Source organism: Heterocephalus glaber, unplaced genomic scaffold, assembly GCF_053883595.1.
Source record: "Heterocephalus glaber isolate CG9 unplaced genomic scaffold, H.glaber_assembly_v1.0 deba00001720, whole genome shotgun sequence".
In the NCBI taxonomy this organism is placed as follows: domain Eukaryota; kingdom Metazoa; phylum Chordata; class Mammalia; order Rodentia; family Bathyergidae; genus Heterocephalus; species Heterocephalus glaber.
This window is the reverse complement of record NW_028258433.1, coordinates 8,558,578-8,581,122: the sequence shown is the minus strand read 5'-3', so window position 1 is coordinate 8,581,122 and position 22,545 is coordinate 8,558,578. Positions and strand designations below refer to the sequence as shown.

At 37.0% G+C, this 22,545-nt stretch overlaps 1 protein-coding gene and 1 pseudogene across 4 annotated transcripts in view; one reads left to right on the top strand and one right to left on the bottom strand.

Moving 5' to 3' along the window:
- The window catches only part of Dclk1 (doublecortin like kinase 1), a 381,164-nt gene that overhangs the window by 3,502 nt on the left and 355,117 nt on the right, over positions 1 to 22,545 (top strand). For 3 of the 4 annotated variants that reach the window (XM_087199508.1, XM_087199509.1, XM_087199510.1), the window contains exons 2-3: positions 935 to 956; positions 1,630 to 2,024. In XM_087199508.1, coding sequence (XP_087055634.1) covers positions 955 to 956; positions 1,630 to 2,024 — 397 coding nt within the window. In that variant the 5' untranslated portion in view covers positions 935 to 954. The remainder of the gene's footprint in view (positions 1 to 934; positions 957 to 1,629; positions 2,025 to 22,545) is intronic. The other variant, XM_004854738.4, reaches the window with a different exon arrangement.
- Positions 10,616 to 22,340, bottom strand: LOC147821711 (solute carrier family 25 member 36-like; annotated as a pseudogene).

Genomic DNA, 22,545 nt, shown 5'->3' with positions numbered 1-22,545 from the left:
TATAATTTTTTAATTAAATTTATTTTTCAAGTGATACATAAAATTTCTACACACTCTGATGGATCAGAGGTCAGTTTACAGGTGGTCAAGGAAATGTCAGGGAGACTTAGTAGTACATTTGGTGAGTTTTGGCTGCTTTTCAAAAAGATCACCTCCTCATGTGGTGAAACGGGAAGTATTTGTTAGAGTCTTGCCTCAAATTTTCCATTTCCCTTATATTCTGCTTTATTGTGCCTGAAATTTTGTCATTAAAATTTCTCCTTTGAATGCTGAGATCTTTCCACCTTCTAGATTACCCTGTTAAAACATGGATCCACCTGCAACAGGCAACCTTTTTCAATTAACCCCTTAGCAAGGGTGACTGATCCCGTAGGCAGTGTGCTGATAACAAGACCTTGAACACTGCTCATTAAAGTTTGGAACAGGGAAAGTGAAATGAGGACTGTGGAGGTACAGGTGTCCCTTCAGTGGGTCCTGATAGAGATTAGGATTCTGCAGGCGGCTCCCTTGCCAGAAGGGAAAGATTCTGTACCTATCAATTCTTTTTGTGCCAGGTTCAGGAACAGAAAGCAAAGTTTATTAATAAAAAACATTAGTACTTGTCGCATGCCAGAAACTACCCTGAGTGCTTCACACGCTTTGACTTATTTAATAGTATTAATGATGAGATACGTGTGATTTGCATTTCCATTTGTAATTGAAGAAATTGAAGCTTGAAGAGATTGATCAAGTAGATTTCTCAAGGTAGTATGTGGTCACATCTGGATCAACAGCTTGAAGCCTTGATTTCATCAACCACAAAGCTAGAGAAACCCTTAAGTGGAAGGGAAGGCAAAGCCAGCCAGAGAAGTAATTTTTTTCCTTTATTTTCTTCATTGTCCTCCTCTTGTTCCTCCTCTTTCTCCTGATCTTTCTTTTGTCATCTTTTTTAAAGCCAACTAATGGAAGCACTAAATGTAAGTAAATGAGTTAAGGTGAATTCACTTTTTAAAACATCAAATATATGCATATTTTGGACAGCCTTCCTTATGTTGGTAGAACCTATGGATTGATTTAATTTGCTCTCCATCTGGCCACAAGGAGCACATGTTATGTAAAACTTTCACTGTCTGGCTGTTAAATGCTGCCTGCCCTCATTCTACCCTGGCATACTGCTTGTCTTTAGCTGTATGATAAGAAAGCTTATTTTCTCTCTGCTATCAGGATTAGCAGCACGTTGCCCTGTGGGAAGCTGTGAACTTTGTAATTAGGCAAACGTGGAAGGGAGTTACTGGCTCAAGCATTTCTCAACTGTATTACTTGGAGAAATCTTTCTGTGCCTCCATTTCTCTATCTGTAAAAAGGAACACTAGTTTGAATGTGTTGTGACTACCCCCTAATAGGTGGTAGGCACTGAATCTGTAGGCGCTGTTTCTAACAAAACTGTGGTTGAGTAATATGCTGTTTCCTCCTGCATCTGCCTCTCCCATTTACTCCTTGTCCTCCTCTTTCTCTCCCATTTGATAACTCACATTAAATAGATCATCTCGATTATAGCAATATTTCCACCCAGTTGCTGCCAAGCAGAGCCTTTCAAACCATGATCAAATAACCTCGGGCTGTGTTTCTTTTGTCTCTGGGTCCCTGCAGGTGCCACTTGCAGCCCGTCATGTCCTTTGGCAGAGACATGGAGCTGGAGCACTTTGATGAGCGTGACAAGGCGCAGAGGTACAGCAGGGGTTCGCGGGTGAACGGCCTGCCCAGCCCCACGCACAGTGCCCACTGCAGCTTCTACCGCACGCGCACACTGCAGACGCTCAGCTCCGAGAAGAAGGCCAAGAAGGTTCGCTTCTATCGAAACGGAGATCGATACTTCAAAGGGATTGTGTATGCCATCTCCCCAGACCGCTTCCGATCTTTTGAGGCCCTGCTGGCTGATTTGACCCGAACTCTGTCAGATAATGTGAATTTACCCCAGGGAGTGAGAACAATCTACACCATTGATGGGCTTAAGAAGATTTCCAGCCTGGACCAACTGGTGGAAGGTGAGGTGCAGAAAACCGCGGGTTCTCTGAGGTCTCAGCGGCAAGCCTCATGGCTAGCATCCTTATTGTTCCACCTGTTTGAATTTTGCTGTATTATAGTGTGAATGAGAAAAAGAAAATTAATAGTATTAGATCGGATGGTCTATTATAAAGGGCAGAAGGGACAAAGTGTCGAATTCTACAAGATTTTCTATTTTCTTTCTCACGCCCATGCTACATTAATCTTAAAAGTTCATTTTTTTATCTTCAATTGCATAGTTCACATTCATTTCTAGATGCAAATTGAACTTTTGCTATTACGATGTCCAAAAGTACTTGAACTGAAAATGACTAATGAATCATAAAATTATAGAGTTGAGAGGAACCTTAGATAGCTATCAAACCCATTAATTTTATCATTGGAGCCTGGAAACCAGAAAATTCAACTGCCATGCCCAAGATTATGTGGTAGCTTAGTGGTGACCACTGAACCAAAAATGAGAGTTTCTAACAACTTTTCATTGTGATTTTTCCTGTGGGTTTTTTTTTTCCTGGTAGTGCTGGGAATTGAACCAAGGGCCTTGGCTCTGAGTTATATCCCCAGTTCACACTCCGGTCCTTGCGCTTGTGGGGCAGGTGGCGGAACCGCTGAGCTAAATCCCCGGCTTGAGACAGGGTCTTGCTGATTTGCCAGGCTGGGCTCAAACTTGTGATCCTCAGGCTCCCATAATACTGGGGTTATAGGTATGTGCCACCACATCCAGTGATGCTTCCTTTTAAATGTAAAGAATTATCGTCATTCTATGGTATTTGAGGATCTGATGACATAAAACTGTTCAGATTATCTTTAAATCCAATTTATGGGTTTTTTTTGTTTTTTGGGGGTTTTTTTTGTACCGGGGATTGAACTCAGGTCCTTACGCTTGCACAGCAGGTGGCCAAACCACTGAGCTAAATCCCCGCCAAATCCAATTTATGTTAATAGTAATAGTAATTATCTATTTTAGCTATTGAATGTGATATAGAACTGTTTAGATTCACAGGTGAGGCCTGGCATCTTGTACAAGCAGAAGAGATTGCTTATTCTGGATTGTGCTTGCCTGAGGATGGACTTTGTTTAAACAATGCATAAAACCTCTCTTTGCCTTAGAAATAATAATGAAATTAAAATGATTTGGAGAGAAATAACTGGTATTAAGCTAAGATATAAGGAAAGATTGTGGATCCCTTTTGGAGAGCAGGTTTTTCTGAGAATAAAGTCTCCAAGGACTTGATGAAGTAGAAAGAATAAAGGAACATGGGAAAGGAAAGCCAGATCCAGTTTTGGAAGAATTTGATGTCGCCTTGAGTTACTCCCACAGTATCTGCTCAGGCCCTCTTGTCTACCTGTGTCCTGGAGGGATGTCACACAATCCCCCTTTCTCCCACCCTTTGTGCAGTTAGCAAGAAGCATCACTTTCAGCCCTCTTAGAGTTTGGAGTTGCTGTTCTCTGACTGCACACTGGCAGAGCCCTCTTATCTTCCTTTGGAGGCAGAATGTGAATGTGATTCAAGGCTCTCCCTCTTTCCTTCTTTTTGTCCCTTGGCAGGAATGCAGGTCCTGTTACAGTGTGAGTGGACTTGAATGGGTATGGAGGAGCCTGGGCTTGGTGTGTTTATCTAGGGGGAATTTACATCTTTTCAATGACTTATCCCCCCACCGAGATGCTTGTAAATTTGGCCTTTTTCCTTCTATTCAGAGGTTGAGACTTCCAGTATATTAAAAAAGAAGAAAGAGAATGAAGTCTAAATGTATAAGCTTTGATTTTTTCCCCTATCTTTTGCAAGACCTTGGAAAATATAAGGATAAATAAAACATATGATATTCTATCCCAAGGGATCTGGACAAAAACCATACCTGAAGTCAGGTGCATGACCAGTCACCAAGTGGAAGTGTGGTATTGTAGGGAAATGTGCGATATCTCAAAGCACATCCTAAGGCAGCTTGGGGGAGTTGACGCTTCACTTTTTTCTAGAGTCACTTGTGCAGCATCTGTCAAGGAGGGGGTTCTTTAGTTTCCTACTGAGAACTGATCTTTACTAAAGAGTAGCCAGGGAAATTCCTTTGATTCCTGTCTTCCAAGGAAAAAAGAATGTAGGAAGTGGTTGATGAGAGTACTCCCTCTTATCTGGGAACCAGAAAAATCATGGCATGCTTGCCACCATCTTTTCTGTCCGTGTCTTTTACCAACTCTAATGCCTGCTGAGATATTACTGCCTTGATTGAAGACAATAATGTTTCTCAGTTACTGAGGATGTTCCAGGCATTGGTGGGAGTCCCTTGAGTAGGGGGATACATGTGCTTCCCCCAATAATCCTAAGAGTTATGTGCTGTTGCCATCCTTATACTGTATTGGCATGAGAAAAGTGAGAACAGTGTAGTCCAGTGAGCTGCTCAGAGTCACACAGTAAGGCACGATGACATTAGGATTTAAACTCAGGGGAGCTAGTGCCAGAGCTGGAACTCATAATTGCCACTAAGATTCCATGTGCAATGAATTCAACCCCTTTAAAATATAATTCTAATGTTTGTTTTAATACTGTGAATTTTTCTTTGATATACTAGCATGGCAGATACTTTAGTGGAAAGTTAACTTAAAACTATAAATTATTCCTATTGCTGTTAGTGGTGTTTAAATGAAATATGATTGTATTAGCTACTTTTTGTAAACAAATGTTTTTATTCTTTATTAATTTAGGAATGAAAGATGCTATTCACAGAAAGATTAATCTTTTGCCCTCAAATACATTTTCCCCAATCAATATAAACTAATTTCAGATCAAATATTCTGATATTTAAATATTACATTTTTGGAAAAATTAACCTTTTCTGATAGAATGAATGGTAAATTCAGTACAGTGTGTACTGAATTTTTTGGATTTTCAGTTTAAACAGATTTTATTTTCTAATTTATAACACTGACAATTAGCATGCAGCTGCATTTAGTATTTATATAGCTGGAAATTCATTTAGATTTGCTTCTTTGTCAATTACATTTTTGCTTAGTCTGTTAAAATGCAAACCATTGCTTTGCATTCATCATTAGGCTCCTGTCTCTCACTTTACATACTAATTTTATGTAAACGTCAATGCATGTTACTAGCTTTTTGTTTCCTCTTTCAATATGATGATGTTTGAGGTTTAAATTAAATCCTTGTAGCGGGTGCAGTTACAAGTGTATTTGGCTTGTAATTTTTTTTTTTAAGTTTGTTCTTTCTCACTTAATCTCAAACTAAAAATTTCAAGTTATAATGACATGTGAGTTTCTTTATTTATAACAGTGCTGTGGTCACTTTCACTGTTCTATTATTAGAAACTGATTATCATGCATAAGTGTAGTTTAAGGATGTTGGTAGAGCTTTCTCTTAGCCCAAGTTATATAATGCTCAAGTGTGCGTATGCAGTTGTACATGTGCCTACATATGCTTACACATATGTGCACATGCAGGCATGCACACATGCTTAGGAGCAAAGGTGACACTCCTAGTTTGCCTTTAAAATGGCCTCAATATTTTTTTTAAATCATGATGCTTAATGAGGAAAGTTGAACTATGGACCTATTTCTGCAATGATTCATCTTGAGACTTGACCTCATTTTCCCCAATTTTCTTTTTTTTTCCTTAAATTCTTTAATGGTACCTTTTAGGTATACAATGCATTTCCATTTATCATTGGACGCTTGTACCTTTACATGATGTATATTGGTTCTTATTTTTTCCCCATTTCCTGTCCTCCCTTCACCCCCTCCACCTTTCCTTATTTACAAAGACTTTGTTTCCATTTTTTTTCCTTTTCTCATAATTTTTCCTCCCCCAATTTTCTGCCACTTGAATTTTACTGCATGTTGTAGATACATGATGGTACCCTTTGAAGTCTTAGGAGAAAGATGTGAGGTACAACCTGAGATTGATTGATTGACAATTGATTTTTCCTTCTTTTGACATCTTGTATGATTGCAGGTATGAGAGGTCTAAACATTTCCTTATTTAGGATAAGCCACACAGATCACACAGTTATGTCTTTGTGTGTGTGTGCATGTGGGCACGCTACTGGTGATTAAACCCAGGGCCTTCACACTTATCTACATCCCCTTTTTAAATTTTTTATTTTGAGACTTGGTCTTGGTAAGTTTCTTAGGCTGGGCTCAAGCTTGCCATCCTCCTGCCTCAGCCTCCCAGAGTGCTAAAATTACAGGCATGAACCACCATGCCCAGCTAGACATGTCATCTTATGGATATAAAAAAAAGTTTGTTCATCAAATTTGCAATATTAGGAATGAATCTCTCTTCTTCCTTGGTTATCATGCATGCCATGACCACTCCCAGCCCTCCCTGGAAATTGCCTGACTTCAGAGCTGTAGTGTAAAGGCATTGTCTATGTCCGCTTTACAATTCACCTCTCATTAGTAACTCCACTTTCCCCCACAGTTAGAGAATCTCTCTCCTATTATGGCTTCTGGATTACCTATCTCTCTTGGCAATTTCCCTGTTCTTTTAATGTGGCTGCCTCTACTTTCTGAGTTATCACAAAATCCTGTTGCTTCTGCCTGGGACATATCTTCAACCTGTTTTCTCCTCTCCATCACGATTATTATGTTTTTTCATGACCTTATTACTGTTTAACAGCAGTGTAACCTTTCTTTTTGACTGAAAGATCAATATAATTTTCTATGTTGAGCATTTAGAAAAACTTGAAAAAGAGTAAAAAAAAATTAAGTAACTCCTACTTCTTGTCCTATTAAACTCATTTTTATGCTACTATAAGACTTTTATGTCTAAAATACATATTTTAGATTTTTTTCCTTTATTACTATATTTGTATTTAACTCTGGTTTTCCATTCTTACAACTTCTCTTAGATCAGCTCCTTTTGAGGACACATGTGTTACATACAATAGTTGTCAAATCAGATTTCCTGCTTATAATCCTGGCCACAGACAGATTTTGTATCACATCTTTGCTTAATAATTGCTCTCCTCTTTACTCAGAATATGAGTCTCAAACTTTAATGTGCTTCTCTCAGCAGTTCCACTCCTGACCCTTCCTCCTGTCTGGTTTTATCTCCTATCACCCAGCGATACACTCAGCCCTGCAGCTGAGCTGCACTAGTATTCTATGCCCTGTCAACTCTGGTTTCCCATCTCTCCTGTCCCAGATAAGATGAGGGCCCTCCTAGGGGTGTGTTTGGCATTATGGTTAAGAGTGTAGACTCTGGAGTCAGACCACCTGTGTTTGAATCTTGGCTCCATTGTACCAGCCATATGATCTTGAGCAACCTACCTGGGTCATTGTACTTAGTGTGCCCCACGATAAGAGGCATGATAGTACATAACTCATAGAACTGTGGTGAGCATTACAGGTTAGATGGCAGGAACTAAAACATGATCTGCCACATGGAAGAAATACAAATAACCTCTTCCACCGATAGCTTTTTCATACTCATTCCTCTTAGCATGTTGCTAAACCAGTTTACTACAATCTTAAACAATTCTTGGCTTGTTCTTGCTGACCTCCCTAATCCAAAACTTTCAAAATAAGAAATACCTGCATTTGCTGTCTTTACTTCCTCAGCTTCCAGTCACACTTCATCCCTCTCTACTAGGATCATTACCCTATAATATACTTGTTTATTTTACATAAAGGGCTCTCAAAGTCAGGTAACCATTGGAGGCCTCACAGTCCAACAGGATAGTTGAGAGTGCTCAGTAAATATCAGTGAAAGAGAATGAATGAAGAAAGAGGAAAGAGAATGAATGAACAGAAGCAATGAGATATCACTACTCACTGAAGTGACCCCCTACTTGCCAGTCCAGTGATCTTTTAGGAGTCTTTATCTAAAGTCTCTGCTGTCCCTGGAACATTGCATGCTAATGATCTACTCCAGTCACATATTCTCTGTCCCTGGGTGTTTATGACTCCAAGCACTTTATTTCTCTTATTTTCCTTCAGTGATCTTTAAAAATCACTCTGGCTCTGGATCTCAACTTTTCCTGTTGGGTATGGGCTATAGCTACAGCTATAGCCATGGCTGTCACATGCATCTTCTTCCTAAGTTCCAGAAAGATATTTCTACCTGCTTGCTGGAAATACCTAACTGGGTGACTCCTAAGTACTTCAAATTCAGTATGTGCACTACCAAGTTAATATCCTTTCTTACCACCTAATCCAAACCTATTCTCCTTCTTATTTTATCCACTATGATGTATAGGAGGTAAACCAAGAGAAGTTTCAGTGCACGCACAGACTCATATTCTCTTGGGTCTCTACATCCAATAAGTTGCCAATTTTGGTTGATTGTATCTGCTACCTACTTTTCCTAGTAATTTTGATCTGCTAAGTACTGTCCCTAGAGTAGATGTGAAAAGTTCAGTTCTGGATTGTATTAGGCAGGTGTCTTAATTACTTTTCTCTTTGCTGAGACAAAATACCTGACACCCAAAGTTAAAGGAGGAAAGAATTATTTGGCTCACATTTTCTAGAGGTTTCAGTCCATACTTGGCTGGCTCCAAGGCAGAGTGGCATGGCAGAGGGGCACTGCAAAGGAGAAACAGTTTGTGGCAGGCAGAAGACAGCAAGGCAGCAAGCTACAAATGACAAGGAATGAAAACAGCAGCCCTTTTTCTGTCTTATATTTTATCCAGGCTATCCACCTTAAAGGCTAACACTCACACCCTTAGCCCTAGCATCAAGCCATGAATCAGTCCCAGCATCACATCCTTGATCCCAGCATCACGTATTCTAGCTCCACCCACCTCCATAAAGCCCCATCTATGACTGCATGAGGCTTTAGAGGGTGTATCTAGATACAAGCCATAACAGCAGGTTGCCATCTCTGGGACAAAATAACTGATGCTCACAACTTAAAGAAGAAAAGGTTTATTTTCACAGTTTCAGATGTTTCAGACATTTCAATCCATGGTTGGCTGACTCCAAGCCACAAACATCATGGTAGATAGGTATGCCAAAAGGACGCTGCTTAACTCATAGCATGGTGGCCAAAAGCAGAGAGCAGGGGAAGAGCCCCAGAAGAATAGGTCAGGGACCAAATATATTCCCCTACATCATGCCCCTATGACATACTCCAGACATTCCTAAAAGCGTGCTTCACTGCTCTCAAGCCAGTCAAGTTGCCAATCAAGATTACCCATAGCATCCATCTTTTCACTTGGTCTATTATAATAAGGCTTTCTAGATGGTGTCTTGATTTCTTTCCCCCATATCACACCTTTAGCCCTTACTTCACACTACAGTCTGTATAATTTATGATTAAATCAGGACTGGTTATGAATAAAAATTCCTATCTTAGTGTCCACTCTAGTCTTACCTAATTTGTTTGCCCATGGGCCCATTTTTAGAGAAAAGGTATTACTGTCACACAGAATATCTTTTTATGTGCAGTAATGTATATTACTGTTTTATCTGAAATGCTCTACATTTTCTTTTCTGCCATGGAAATAATATTCTTACTTCCAAGGAGGAGTGTGAATTCCATTTTTTCTTCTTCCCTGGCCCAGTGGAAGGGATTTTTTATCCTTTGAATTAGGATGGTCTACATCACTTATTTAGCAATTATCACTTGCTCCCTTGTGTTGGAATGTTTTCATATATATATATGTGTACATACATATATATATATGTACATACATACACACATATATATATATATGTGTGTCTTACTTTTTAAGCTCTTTGAAGTCATGCTCAATGATTAGATTTCTTTCACTCCCCAGAGTAGCTAATTCAGGTTTTTGTGCTTATTATTAAAGATTTAAAAAGTTATCTTAAAGTTTTAGGTTTCATGGTTAATGCTGTATATATTTGTTGCAATTTCATTATTTGCTGTTTTGTCATTTTCTTAGGAGAAATTTTTAGCAATGAGATTATATTTGGAGATATAAATATTTTCATGGCTCCAAATACAGTTTCCTATGTTGCTTTTCAAAAAGATTCTTTTCTTAATGGTCAAGAATCAATATTTTATAGGTCAATTTTTTAATCTGCAAAGTATTATGATGTGAGTTTTATGTGGTAACAATTTGAAGTCTACGTTATGCTAAACATCAAGCACCTGTTAGCTGAAGAAACTCAAACATTTTAATACACAAGATATTTAGACTACAGTTCCTTGGTTGTCAAAAACACTGATTACTGGTGCCAAATAATTAAAATATTGTGCCAAGTCATCTCAATAAAATAGGAATACTGAGTATCTACCAATTATTGTTATCTTACAGTATTACAGGAATTAAAAGTCAGAAGTTAGATATTTATGTTATCTACAGTACAGTATATATTTAAGGATGGCTTTGTTTAGAAGACTGGAAAAATTCTCTTGGAATAAACACTATACTCTCAATGTTATAGATCAATAAATCACAACTGTATCTGGTGGACACGGTAGAGAAATGGCAATTTCGACAAAGGAGTGCTTCCAAAGGCATTTCCTTTAGAGGTGGCTAAGGTTTTTCCACAATACTGAAAGACTAAGTAATGTGGTGTAGCTATCTTCACCAAACTTCCACTTAGGCATATTATGGTACATGTTCCCAAACTACTATTCTTTCTGCCCACCATGCTGACTCCAATATTCCATGATCCACTGTAATCTTTTGGTCTTCCCTCTTGCAGTGTGGCAGGCTGTGCTGCTATCCATTGAGGAGGTAGACCACTAATTCATAGGTGGCCATCATAAGGGCTGTGTTTGGAATCTGTCTCACCAAATGAGTTGTTAGACCACGGTAGAGGGACCTGTAACTTTCTTCTTGAACCACCAAAGACAGTGTCTGAAAAAAGGATCTATATTTTGTTCCTTCTTCACGTAGTCTTGTTCTTACAACTTCATGTGGATATGCTATAGTTGTGGCACAAGTTTTTGAGGTGGCAGCAGCAAGCATCATTCCCACAAAATCTGATGCTTCTTTTACAGACTCTTCCCCATTTTCAATCATAGAAGCAGTCTTACATTCCAGTAGTATTTGCTTTATATTTTCATAAATAACAAAATGGATAACAGTCTCTGATATGCCAGCATAGGAAGCAGACATGTCCCGGTAAAATCCTTTAAGTCCATCTGTCTGATACACTTTACAGATACATTCAAAAACACCCATTTGCTTTTCCCCACGGTTCCTTGCATCAAGCTGTAACCGAGTCTTTATAAGCCAAATGGGGTTGGTTGCAGTGATTGCAGTGAAACCTAAGATGGCTCAATTCCAGGTAGTGAATTAAGATCTCTGGAGCAGTACAATTCTATTCTTATGCATATCTTTCACTTTTCAGCTTCGAGATTTAAGTTAGTCCATATTTCTACAGGAAGTGACCTGCGGATGGGGAACATGAGATGACACGATCTCACTCTTTTCTCAGGAGAAATGTACAGTAAATGCCTGCCACTGCAGCCGAAATCATGTGAACCTGGGGAGACTCAGGATCAAATACACCATTCAATTTTTCCTTGCAGTTGGAGTAAGCAGCAAAGTATATGGCTCTGGAAGGGGCCATCCCCGCTATATTGGGGCCTAATCCTCTAAACAAGGAACGAGGCCCTTCTTTTTCCAAGATTACTTTTAGGCAGTGGAGGGGTCCAGGAGACACTACTCGGTTAACACTGGCTCCAGCCATGGTGTTCAGCTGAACTTCAGAGGTATAAAGTGTCACAGAGGACGACTGCAGCCGTGTTCTGTGTTCTTACAACTTCCCGTGGACATGTCAGAGTAGCTCCCACTGTGCCACCACATCCCCCGGCAAACAGATGTGCCAGCGTGCCCCTCTGGCTCGCTCTCTCCCCAGCAAGTCCTCCGGGCGCTGAGCGGGACGCGGCTGGGGCTGCCGGCTACTGCGGCGGCTTCGTCCCGGAAGGAGGCGTACAACGCCCCAGACAGGGAGGGGATGGCCCAGACGCGGCTGCAGAGGGCAACCCGGCAACCCGCGCAGCCCGCCGCTGCCGCCCTCAAAAAGATTCTTAGCAATTTAATGCCCCTGGTGATGTATTCTATTTATTTTTATTTTGGTTTTATTCTTTGCCATATATTGTAGCGCTTTGGATTTTTGTAAATTATAACAAGCTCTGCACATTGTATTAATCCATTTTGTATTGTAGGTCCTCAATCTGTCTTTTTCCTTTTTCACTTTAGTTTCTCTACTTTTCAAGAATATTGTTTTCAATTCAAAAAATTATATATGTCATTTTTTTTCTTTATTTTTTTCCTGTTGCTTCAGATTTGAGAAGTTGACATTTTCGCACTGGTCTGGCATAGCATTCACATTTATTTATCTGTAACATTTTATATTCTATTACAGTCTGTAAGAATGCTGTGGAAGAACAATTCATAAGTGCCTTTGGGGAATCTTTTTTTTCTTGCCTTTAATAGCACCATGAAATCCATCTCCTTAAACTGATGCTTTCCAGTAAATTATGAAATATTGCTGTGCATATCTGAGTTGGCTCATAAAATGTAATGTCCGGAGGGCACTTTATACTATTTTGTTTTCATGTTATTAAAGTCAGTCAGTTTAGTTTCAAAATATATTTAAGTTTTAGATTTTGCCATAATTCACAATAGTGAAATTCAATTGCCAGTATTTTTAATAAGTTTACATTCTAGGAAAATTATATATATTATAGATATTCCTCATTTAAAATACTCTGAATGTCACATTTTGCTCTCAAAAGAACTTGAGAGGTAGTAAACACTGGCTTTAATATGTGAAGGAGGAAGATTAGTTCATTTTCAGACCAAAGTAATATCAGAACTAAAATGTATATAAGTGTTGGCTGATGAAACATTTCCAGCAATATGGAGAATGAAGGCAAACGTCTAAATTCCCTCAAAGTGGAGTTTTGGAGGAAAATACTTCAGGACCTGATGTGCCCCAGGCTCATTCAACCAGGGAACTAGTGCTGCGTTACAAGTTTTCAATGGTGCCTAAACAACTTATTTTAAGCAGAGGTATTCTAGTTTCAAAATAAGAACTAATGGCAAAGTAGAATTAACTTTGCAGTTTTTGTAATAAACTACACTAGAGAAAATATATTCTCATACTTAGAAGAATAATGGCAAATGTGATAATTTTAAATTTCATAGGTGACTTTTTGAAAACAAAAACAAAGCCTTGCAGCTGCTGGTACTTGCTTGTTGTCCAGCTTTTCCCTGAGAAGTGAAGCAAGAGGATCACTTAATTCCAGGAATTCAGGGCCAGCATATTGAGATCATCTCAACAAACAAACAAACATACACTATGACCTCTACAGTATTTTAAAATATGCTTGCAGAAATTATTTCATTCTCAAACTTCCTGAAAATATTTAAATCTTTCAGGAAAGATGCAACTCTATTTAGAAGGTATTGGGTTGGATCCAAACATAATTTATTTTATGGTTTATTTCCCTTCTCTCCCCCTTCCTCCTCTTCATTCTTCTCCTTCTCCTCTCCCATTTCCTTTTTCCCTTTCTCCCTCCTCCTTTTTTGAGACAGAGTTTTAAGTAGTGAACTTGCCTGAGCTGAGTGTTGAGACTATAGGTCTCTGCCACCATCCTGCCTTTCCTTACCATTTCACACTGTCATTTTCTTTATCTCTCTCTTTGCTTAAAAGCAAACATTAGTTTTGGGCATTTGTAAATGCTATAGCAATTTATGCAAATGCTGCATCTTTGATTTGTGCACCCCAATTGTTGGAGTGTCTTGGACACTTAGAATATTAAATTTCAAGCAGGCTATCAGTCTTACCATAAAATTTTTTGGCACGGACAAACTAAAACAAAACTGACAATATGATACCCAACCAATAAATCATTATATTTTATAATTTCTAAAATCACGTTCAGGTAGATTTTTATACCATTTTCTTAAACCATCAAAGATCTTTTCAATTTCTCAGTCCTTGTTTAATTTCCCCCAAAGAAAGTAAGAGAAATCTTTTAAAGCAAATGTTGGGCTATTTTGATCAAATATACCTTCCCATTTTTTAGGTAAATTCACTTTTATTTCTTTTTTTTTTTAAATATATGTATTGTTGGTACATTTTAGGTATAAAATACATTTACATTTATCATTGGGTGTTTGTACCGGAACATGATGCATCTTAGTTTTTATTTTTTCTCCCATTACCTGTGCACCCTTCACCCCCTCCACCCTTCCCCATCTACACAGAGTTTGATTCCATTTTTTTTTCTCATAATTTTTTTCTTTCCCTTCTTCCCTTTCCCCTTTCCCCTCCACCATCCCCAAACCCTTGGACCTTTTCTTATTTCAAATTATCAATTATTCATTTTAATCATTATCATCCTTATTTACACTTTCAATTTCTCACACTAGAGAAACTATTCGGTATTTACACATGTATGTCCTATTTATTTCACTTAAGAGTATGGCCTCAATATGCATCCATTTAGCTATAAATGTCTCTAGTTTCTCATTCTTTATGGCTGAGTAGTACTCCATTTTATAAAAAAAACACATCTTCTTTATCCAGTTTCCAATCGATGGGCATTTGGGCTGTTTCCAAGCTTTAGCTATTACAAATTGTGCCTCTATAAACATAGGTGCACATATATTGCTGTGGTATGATTCTTTTAATTCTTTTGGGAAGATTCCCAGCAGAGGCATAGCTGGGTCAAATGGGACCTGTAGTCCTAGTTCTTTGAGGTATTGCCATACTGATTTCCACAGTGGTTGCACCAATCTACATTCCCACCAACAATGGAGAAGGGTTCCTTTCTCTCCACACCCCCGCCAGCATTTGTTATTGGTTGATTTCTTGATAGCAGCCATTCTTTGTGGGGTGAGGTGGAATCTCAGTGTTGTTTTCATCTGCATCTCTCGAATGACCAGTGATGTTGAACATTTTTTCATATATTTACTTGCTGGTTTTACTTTTTTGTCTGAGAAATATCTGTTCATTTTGGTTGCCCATTTTTGAATTGGGTCTTTGAATTTGGAAGGTCTGATTTTTTTCAGTTCTTTATATATTCTTGATAGTAGACCTTTGTCTGAGTTACAGCTGCTAAATATTTCTTCCCACATTGTAGGTTGTCTCTTAGCTCTGTTGGTCGTTTCTCTTGCAGTGCAGAAGCTTTTTAATACAATGAGATCCCAGTTGTTGATTCTTTGTGCTAGCTCCCGTGCTACTGAAGATTTGTTCATAAAGTCTTTTCCTATGCCAATGTCATCAAGAGTTCTACTTATCTTCCAGCAAGTTTAGTGTTTCTGACTTAATATTTAGATCTTTAATCCACTTCGATCTTAGTTTAGTGCATGGTGATAGGTATGGGTCTAGTTTTAATTTCTGACAGGTTGAAATCCAGTTTTTCCAACACCATTTATTAAATAAGCTATCTTTCCTCCAATGAGGGTGGTTGGCTCCTTTGTCAAAGATGAGGTGACTGAATATGTCTGGAGTTGTTTCTGCATCTTCTAATCTATTCCACTGATCTTTGGGTCTGTTTCTTTGCCAGTACCATGCTGTTTTTATCACAGTAGCTTTGTAGTATAGTTTCAAGTTGGGGATTTTGATGCCCCCATCCATGTCTCTGTTGTGTAGAATTGCTTTTGCTATTCTAGGTTTCTTCTGTTTCCAAATAAATTTTTGGATTGTTTTCTCTAGTTCTCTGAAGTATATTGTTGGAATTTCAATTGACATTACACTGAATCTATATAGTAGTTTTGGAAGTATGGCCATTTTCACTATATTGGTTCTTCCTACCCAGGAACAAGGGATATCTTTCCATTTTCTTATATCCACTTCAATCTCCTTCTTCAGAGTGCTGTAGTTTTCAGGGTAGAGGTCTTTTGCTTCATTTGTTAGGTTGATTCCTAGATATTTCATTTTTTTGGATGCTATTGTAAGAGGAATTGTTTCCCGAATTTCTCTCTCAGTGGGTCTGCTATTTGCATATTAAAAGGCTATTGTTTTTTGAGTGTTAACCTGGTATCCAGCTACTCTACTGAATCTGTCAATTAGGTCTAGAAGACTTTTGACTGAGTTTTTTGGGCCTTCTATGTAAAGTATCATATCATCAGCAAATAATGACAGTTTCATTTCTTCCTTTCCTATCTTTATTCCTTTTATTTCTTTCTCTTTTCTAATTGCTATGGCTAATGTTTCCAGAACAATATTGAACAGGAGTGGTGATAGTGATCATCCTTGTCTTGTTCCTGATTTTAGTGTGAAAGTTTTCAGTTTTTGACCATTTAGTATGATTTAGCTGTTGGTTTTTCATAGATAGCCTTAATCAGGTTGAGATAAAGACTTCCTATTCCAATTTTCTGTAGCGTTTTTATCATGAATAGGTGTTAGATTTCATCAAATGCTTTTTCTGCATCTATTGAGATGATCATGTGGTTTTTGTCCTTGACTCTGTTAATATAGTGTATTACATTTATTGATTTATGAATGTTGAACCATCCTTGCATCCCTGGGATAAATCCGACTTGGTCAGGGTGTATGATGTTCTTGATGACACTCTGTATTCCATTTGCCAGTATCTTGTTGAGGATTTTTTCATCTATGTTCATTAGGGAGATTGGTCTGTAGTTCTCTTTTTGGGTTGGGTCTTTCCCTGGTTTTGGAATCAAAGTAACACTTGCTTCTAGGAATGAATTTGGAAGTATTGCTTCCCTTTCAATTTCCTTGATGAGTTTAAATAGTAGTGGCAATAGTTCTTCTTTAAATATCTTGTAGAATTCAACAGTGAAGCCATCAGGACCTGGGCTTTTTTTTGTTGGTAAGTTTCTAATTAAATTTTCAATTTCACTCATTGTATTTGGGGTGTTTAGAATTTTTATATCTTCTTCATTTAATTTTGGCACTTTGTATGTATCTAGGAATCTGTCCATTTCTTCTGTGTTTTCCATTTTATTAGAGTACAGGTTCTCAAAGTAGGTATTGATGATTCTCTGGATTTCTGCTGGATTTGTTATGGCTTCACTTTTTTCATTCTTAATTGCATGTATTTGAGCCTTTTCTTTCCTTTTTTTGATAAGGTTGGCTAAAGGTTTATCAATTTTATTTATTCTTTCAAAAAACCAACTCTTTGATTCATTGATGTTTTTGTATCATTCTCTTAGTCTCCATTGCATTGATTTCTGCTCGGATCTTTCTCATTTCCTTTCTTGCACAAGCGTTGGGTTTGTTATGCTCTTCTTTTTCTAGGAGCTTGAGGTTCTGCATTAAGTTATTTAACTGAGTTCTCTCTGTTGTCCTAATATGGGCATTCACTGCTATGAATTTACCACGTAGAACTGCTTTCATTGTGTCCCACAGATTCCTGTATGTTGCACTGGCATTTTCATTTACTTGTAGAAACTGTCTAATTTCTTCTTTAATTTCCTCTGTGACCCATTGGTTGTTCAGGAGGGTGTTGTTCAATTTCCATGTGTTTGTGGGTGTTTTGCGGTTTCTTATGTTATTGATCTCTAATTGTATTGCACTATGGTCTGATAATATACAGGGGATAACTTCGATTCTTTTACATTTACTTAGATATGTCCTATGAGCTAGCATGTGATCTATTTTGGAGAATGACCCGTGTGCAGCTGAAAAGAATTAATTCACTTTTATTTCATTGTTGCAGTAGAAGTTATACCACAGACTTCAGAGTGTCTTAGCGTGTATGAGGAACTATATTATCATAATTATGTCTTACTTTATGTTGTTATTTTGAATGGCCTTAATACAGTTACCTCATGTCATGACTTGAATGCAGTCCATAAATGAATCTCTAAATCAAGATTATAATTTATCTTTTAAATCTCAGTTCCACTAAGCAAGAGACTAAAGACTTGATATACAGAGTTATTTGACCAAACCAAGGCTGCTTTTTTTTTCATTTAGAACAATCACATTTGTAAATTTATAGCTATTGATGATATTAGCACATTACATCCAGCCCTCCATATCCATGGATTCACATAGATTTAACCAATCATCAATCAAAAATACATACTTTTTAAATTTTACTGAACAAATACAGACTTTTTCTTGTTATTATTCCATAAACAATCCAGTATAACAAATATTTATTTAGCATTTAGCTTATACTAGCTAATATAAGTAATCTGGAGATTACTTAAAATATGTGGAAGAATCTGCATAGGTTCTGTACAAATATTACATCACTTTATGTACAGCATTTGATCATCCCAGGATTTTGGTGTCCATAAAGGCCCTACAACCAGTTCCTATAGATACTGAGTGATGACTATGATTGAAATCTATTATTGCTAAAATCAGAAAATATAATCAATTTTAATTAAGGAAAGGACCACATCTTAAGTTGTGGAGAGTTCAGAATTATGATTATATTATAACTAATCAACACATGGAGCCAAATAGATTTAATAAGGAAACCCATGTTTGTTTTTCCTGAAGTCCTAAAGAGTGCAGTAGATTTCTAAATGACAGCACTGTGTGGGGTGAGATGTTGGATTTTGTAATCTTGTTTGGTGACAACTCCTCCTTCTCTCTTTAGCTACCACTTTCTTCTTAGCACATAATCCTTTATTGGAGACTCATATCCTTCTCTGGGAATCAAAGTTGAGTCCTTTAATGTGATAATCAAAGCAAGAGAGCCTCATAATTACATCACAGATTAAATGTACATTTTTCTGCTTGTTGTTGCTTGAACCTAACCTATGGGTTACCTTCTCAAAGTGTCTTGGTGGACTTCACCATGCTTTTAAGAAAATTTCAGTATGCTTTCAGATATAAAAAATGTTTTATTTTTATGATGACATGTTTTATTTTTGTGATGACAAAACCATTCAATATTCTTATATTCTTTAGACTCGCTTTTCTAATTCAATTTTTTTCTGAAATTAAAAGTTTTTTTTGTTGTTGTTGAAATGCAACCACTCTATGCAGTTCTTTTGTTTTGGGTATAGTTGTTAGCTTAGTAAACACACTTAAAATAATTCTACAACCACATACCTTCAGTTAACCCAAAACTCTGACAAAAGATGGCTTGTCCAGATAAACTGTGGGCTGTGTGCCTTTTGGGGGGTGCATTCTCATTGAGATGGACCCGGTGTGATATCTGCTAACTGTGTTTAAAAACAACACCTTGTAGCATAAGACCTGCTTACTGGCTTCCAGTAATTTTGTTTTTAATTTTCCTTTCAGGCTTACTGCATGGTTAGGGTAATACCATCTCAAGTTATTTTCACTTGTACAGCAATTATGCATTTGAGATCACTTTGATTTCTACTGTTTAATTTTTTCTTGCAGTGCTAGGGATTGAGTTCAGGGTCTCACACACAGTTGGCAAGTGCTCTACCAATGAGTCGTACCTTTAGTCCCATACTGAATAATTTGACTTTCATGAAAAACCCATTGAGGTTTCATTTGACAGGTGAATGTATCACCACCTAGAAATCAAGGGGGTTTGTTCCAGTTCATGTGCTTAGACAGGCCATGTCTTGAGGCCAGATTTCCAGTTCTCACTTTTTCACTGTCACATTCATTAAATCCTTCCGATAAGCCTTCAAAAGCAACACTTTTAGCACATATATATATATATATATATATATATATATGATATATACTTAAATCCTGAGAAAAACAGTTGGGAAAAGTCTTGATGTGCCGGGTGAATAGGAAGGAGATAGGTTAAAATTGTACTATTTGTACAACTTCCAATGAGACATAGGGTATACATATATACATTAAAGTGAAATATTTTTACACTTGCTCTTAGCCAAGAAGGGTGAGAAGAAATTCTTTTTTTTTTTTGGTACTAGGGATTGAACTCGGGACCTTGAGTTTTTGAGGCAGGCGGCGCCGGAACCACTGAGGTAAATTTTGGCCCCCAGCGTGACAAATTAAATGCAAAGGGGGAGAATCCAACAAAAAGAAAAAGTCATGACAAGGCTTTTAAAACTTTTAACTTCATCTCCCTAATGAGTGTATAATTCAATCTTGTTATTGTACTGATTAGTATTTTTCTGATTCTAGAGTTGCACACCTTTCCTTGTGCTGTACTGGCTGTTTATCATCTTCTTAATGTCTACTTTTTAATTGGGTTGTCTATTAATGAGCTCTAAGAATTCTTTATATATTCTGGTCATAGGTTATATGCTTTGTAAATATGGTCTGTTTATGGACTACTTTTGATTTTAATGATGTCATTTAAAGTTCTAAATTTTGATGGAATCTCATTTATCAATTTTTTTCTTTTATACATCATGTTTTTTGTATACTAGGTAGTTCTTGTTTACCGTGAATTCATAACATTTTCCCTTATAATTTCTTCTTAAAATTTTATACTTTTAGGCTTTCATATTTAGGTTCACAGATCCCTTCAAGTTATTTTCATGTATGGAAATAAAGGGTTGAGGTTAATGTTTTATATACAGATACCAGGTGTTCTAGTGCTGTTCGCTGAAAATACTATCTCTTCCTCGGCTCTTGAATCGAGTTTATATTCTATAAAATGCTAATGTTAAATAATCTTTCAAAACTCAGTGGACCATATATGTGTGGTTCTATTTCTAGATTCTCTGTGTTATTCTTTTGATCTATATGTCTTTCCTTACACCAACACTGCCTTGATTACTGTTGCTTTAGAAGAAGTCTTAAAATTAGGTCCTAAACGTCTTCCAACACTGTTCTTTTTTTTTTTAACTTTTCTAAGTCCTTTGTACTTCTACATAACTTTTAAATTTCAATATCCAATTCTTCATTTATAGCAAGTATACACAGACCTGAATTTTTATATATACCTTGTGTTTTCTAATCCTGCTAAATTCAAGTACAAGTTCTAGGGGCTCCTAGAGATTTCTTAGTATTTTCTCTGTAGATGATCATTTCATCTACATACAAAGTTTTGCTTCTACCTCGCCAATCCTATTCTAACTGTGTCATTTTATTGCTAGACTATTTTGGTGGGGACTAGGTTTCAAAGTTTAATGGACAGATAAAGAGTAAGCATATCTGCCCTTGTTCCCCACCTTAAGGAAAAAGCATTTTATCTTCTCCATTCATGTAAGGCATTCTCCCTGGAAGTATGGAGTACATGTCTTTAATCTGTTGAGAAGTTTCTGTTCCACTTCTAGTCTCCTGATAGCTTTTACCATGAACAGCTGTGGAATTTAGTCCAATACTTTTTATCCAACTAGTGACAGGATCATATGGCTTTTTCCTTTCCTCTGTTAAAAAGATGACTTTTGGTGGTGGATCTTCCAATGCTGAACCAACACTGCCATCCCTATAACAAAACCACTTTCTACATACTGCCAGATCTGACTTCTAATAGCTTGTTGTTAAACAAATTTCTATCTATGTTCATACTTTTTTCTTCTATTATCTTTATCCAGTTTTAGGATTAGCACAATGTTGAGTTCCTAAAATGAAGGGAGAAATGTTCCTTCTTTTTTCTGCTTTAATTGTTTGATATAATTTATCAGTTAAAATGTATATGAGTCTGCTGTTGTCATATAGGTAGGTTTTCAAGCTAAGAATATACTTTCTTTAATAGGTGCTATTCAAATGTTATATTTCGTCCAGAGTTAGTTTCATTAATTCGTCTTCCAAGGTTCTTCTTAGAAGTTGTCAAATTTATTTCAAAAAAGATTTTTGTAATATGCTTTCTATATCCTTTTAAATTCTGTAAAATCTGTGATAATGTCTCCTAGATCTTGATATTGTAATTTAAAAAATGTATAATTGATATTGTGTAATAAGAAGAAAAAGTCTAAAAGAGCAGGGGAAGTGGGAGGGGTAGGGGAAAGGAAAAAAGGGAAAAGAAAATATATGAGAGAAGGAAAAAAATGGAAACAAAGTCTTTGCAAATAGGGAAGGGTGGAGGGGGTGAAGGGAGGGCAAGGGAAGGGGAACAAAATAAGAACCAAGATACTCATGTAATGGTACAAGATCCCAATGATGAATGTAAGTGTATTTTATACTGAAAATGTACCAATAAACTTAATGGGAAAAATACCACAAAAAAACCCCAAAATCTTGCCCCCCAAAGTGAAATATTTTAAAAATATTTGCAAAATAAATGTTTGTAACATATGTACTTGTCCTTTTTTATTTTTGAAATAGTAGTTCAGGTTTTAAAATATTTGTAATTCTGTGGCCTTACACCATTAATTTAAAAATAGGGCACGGGGGCCAGGGATTTCGCTCAGTGGTGCCACTGCCTGCCTTGTAGGCGCAATGTCCTGAGTTCAATTGCTGGTACAAAAAAAAAGAAAAAAAGAAAAATAGGGCAAGGACTTAAATAAAAGTAAGGGGGTTGTGTTTGATTTGGCCTAGGTCACTTTACCTGCCTTCTACGCAGTCCTTTTATGAAGTTTTCCATATTTCTAGTTACAAAAACTTATTAACACAAAAAAGCCATTATAAAATCATTAAGTTCAAAATGCTTTGACCTAACTTTATAAATATGAATTTAGTATCATTTTATAATTTGTCATCTCTTGGTACATTTGTAATTTGCCGTCTCTTGCTACATTTATTACTTTCTTTTGTGTATTTTCCACGTCTTAACAGCCTGAGTATTTTCA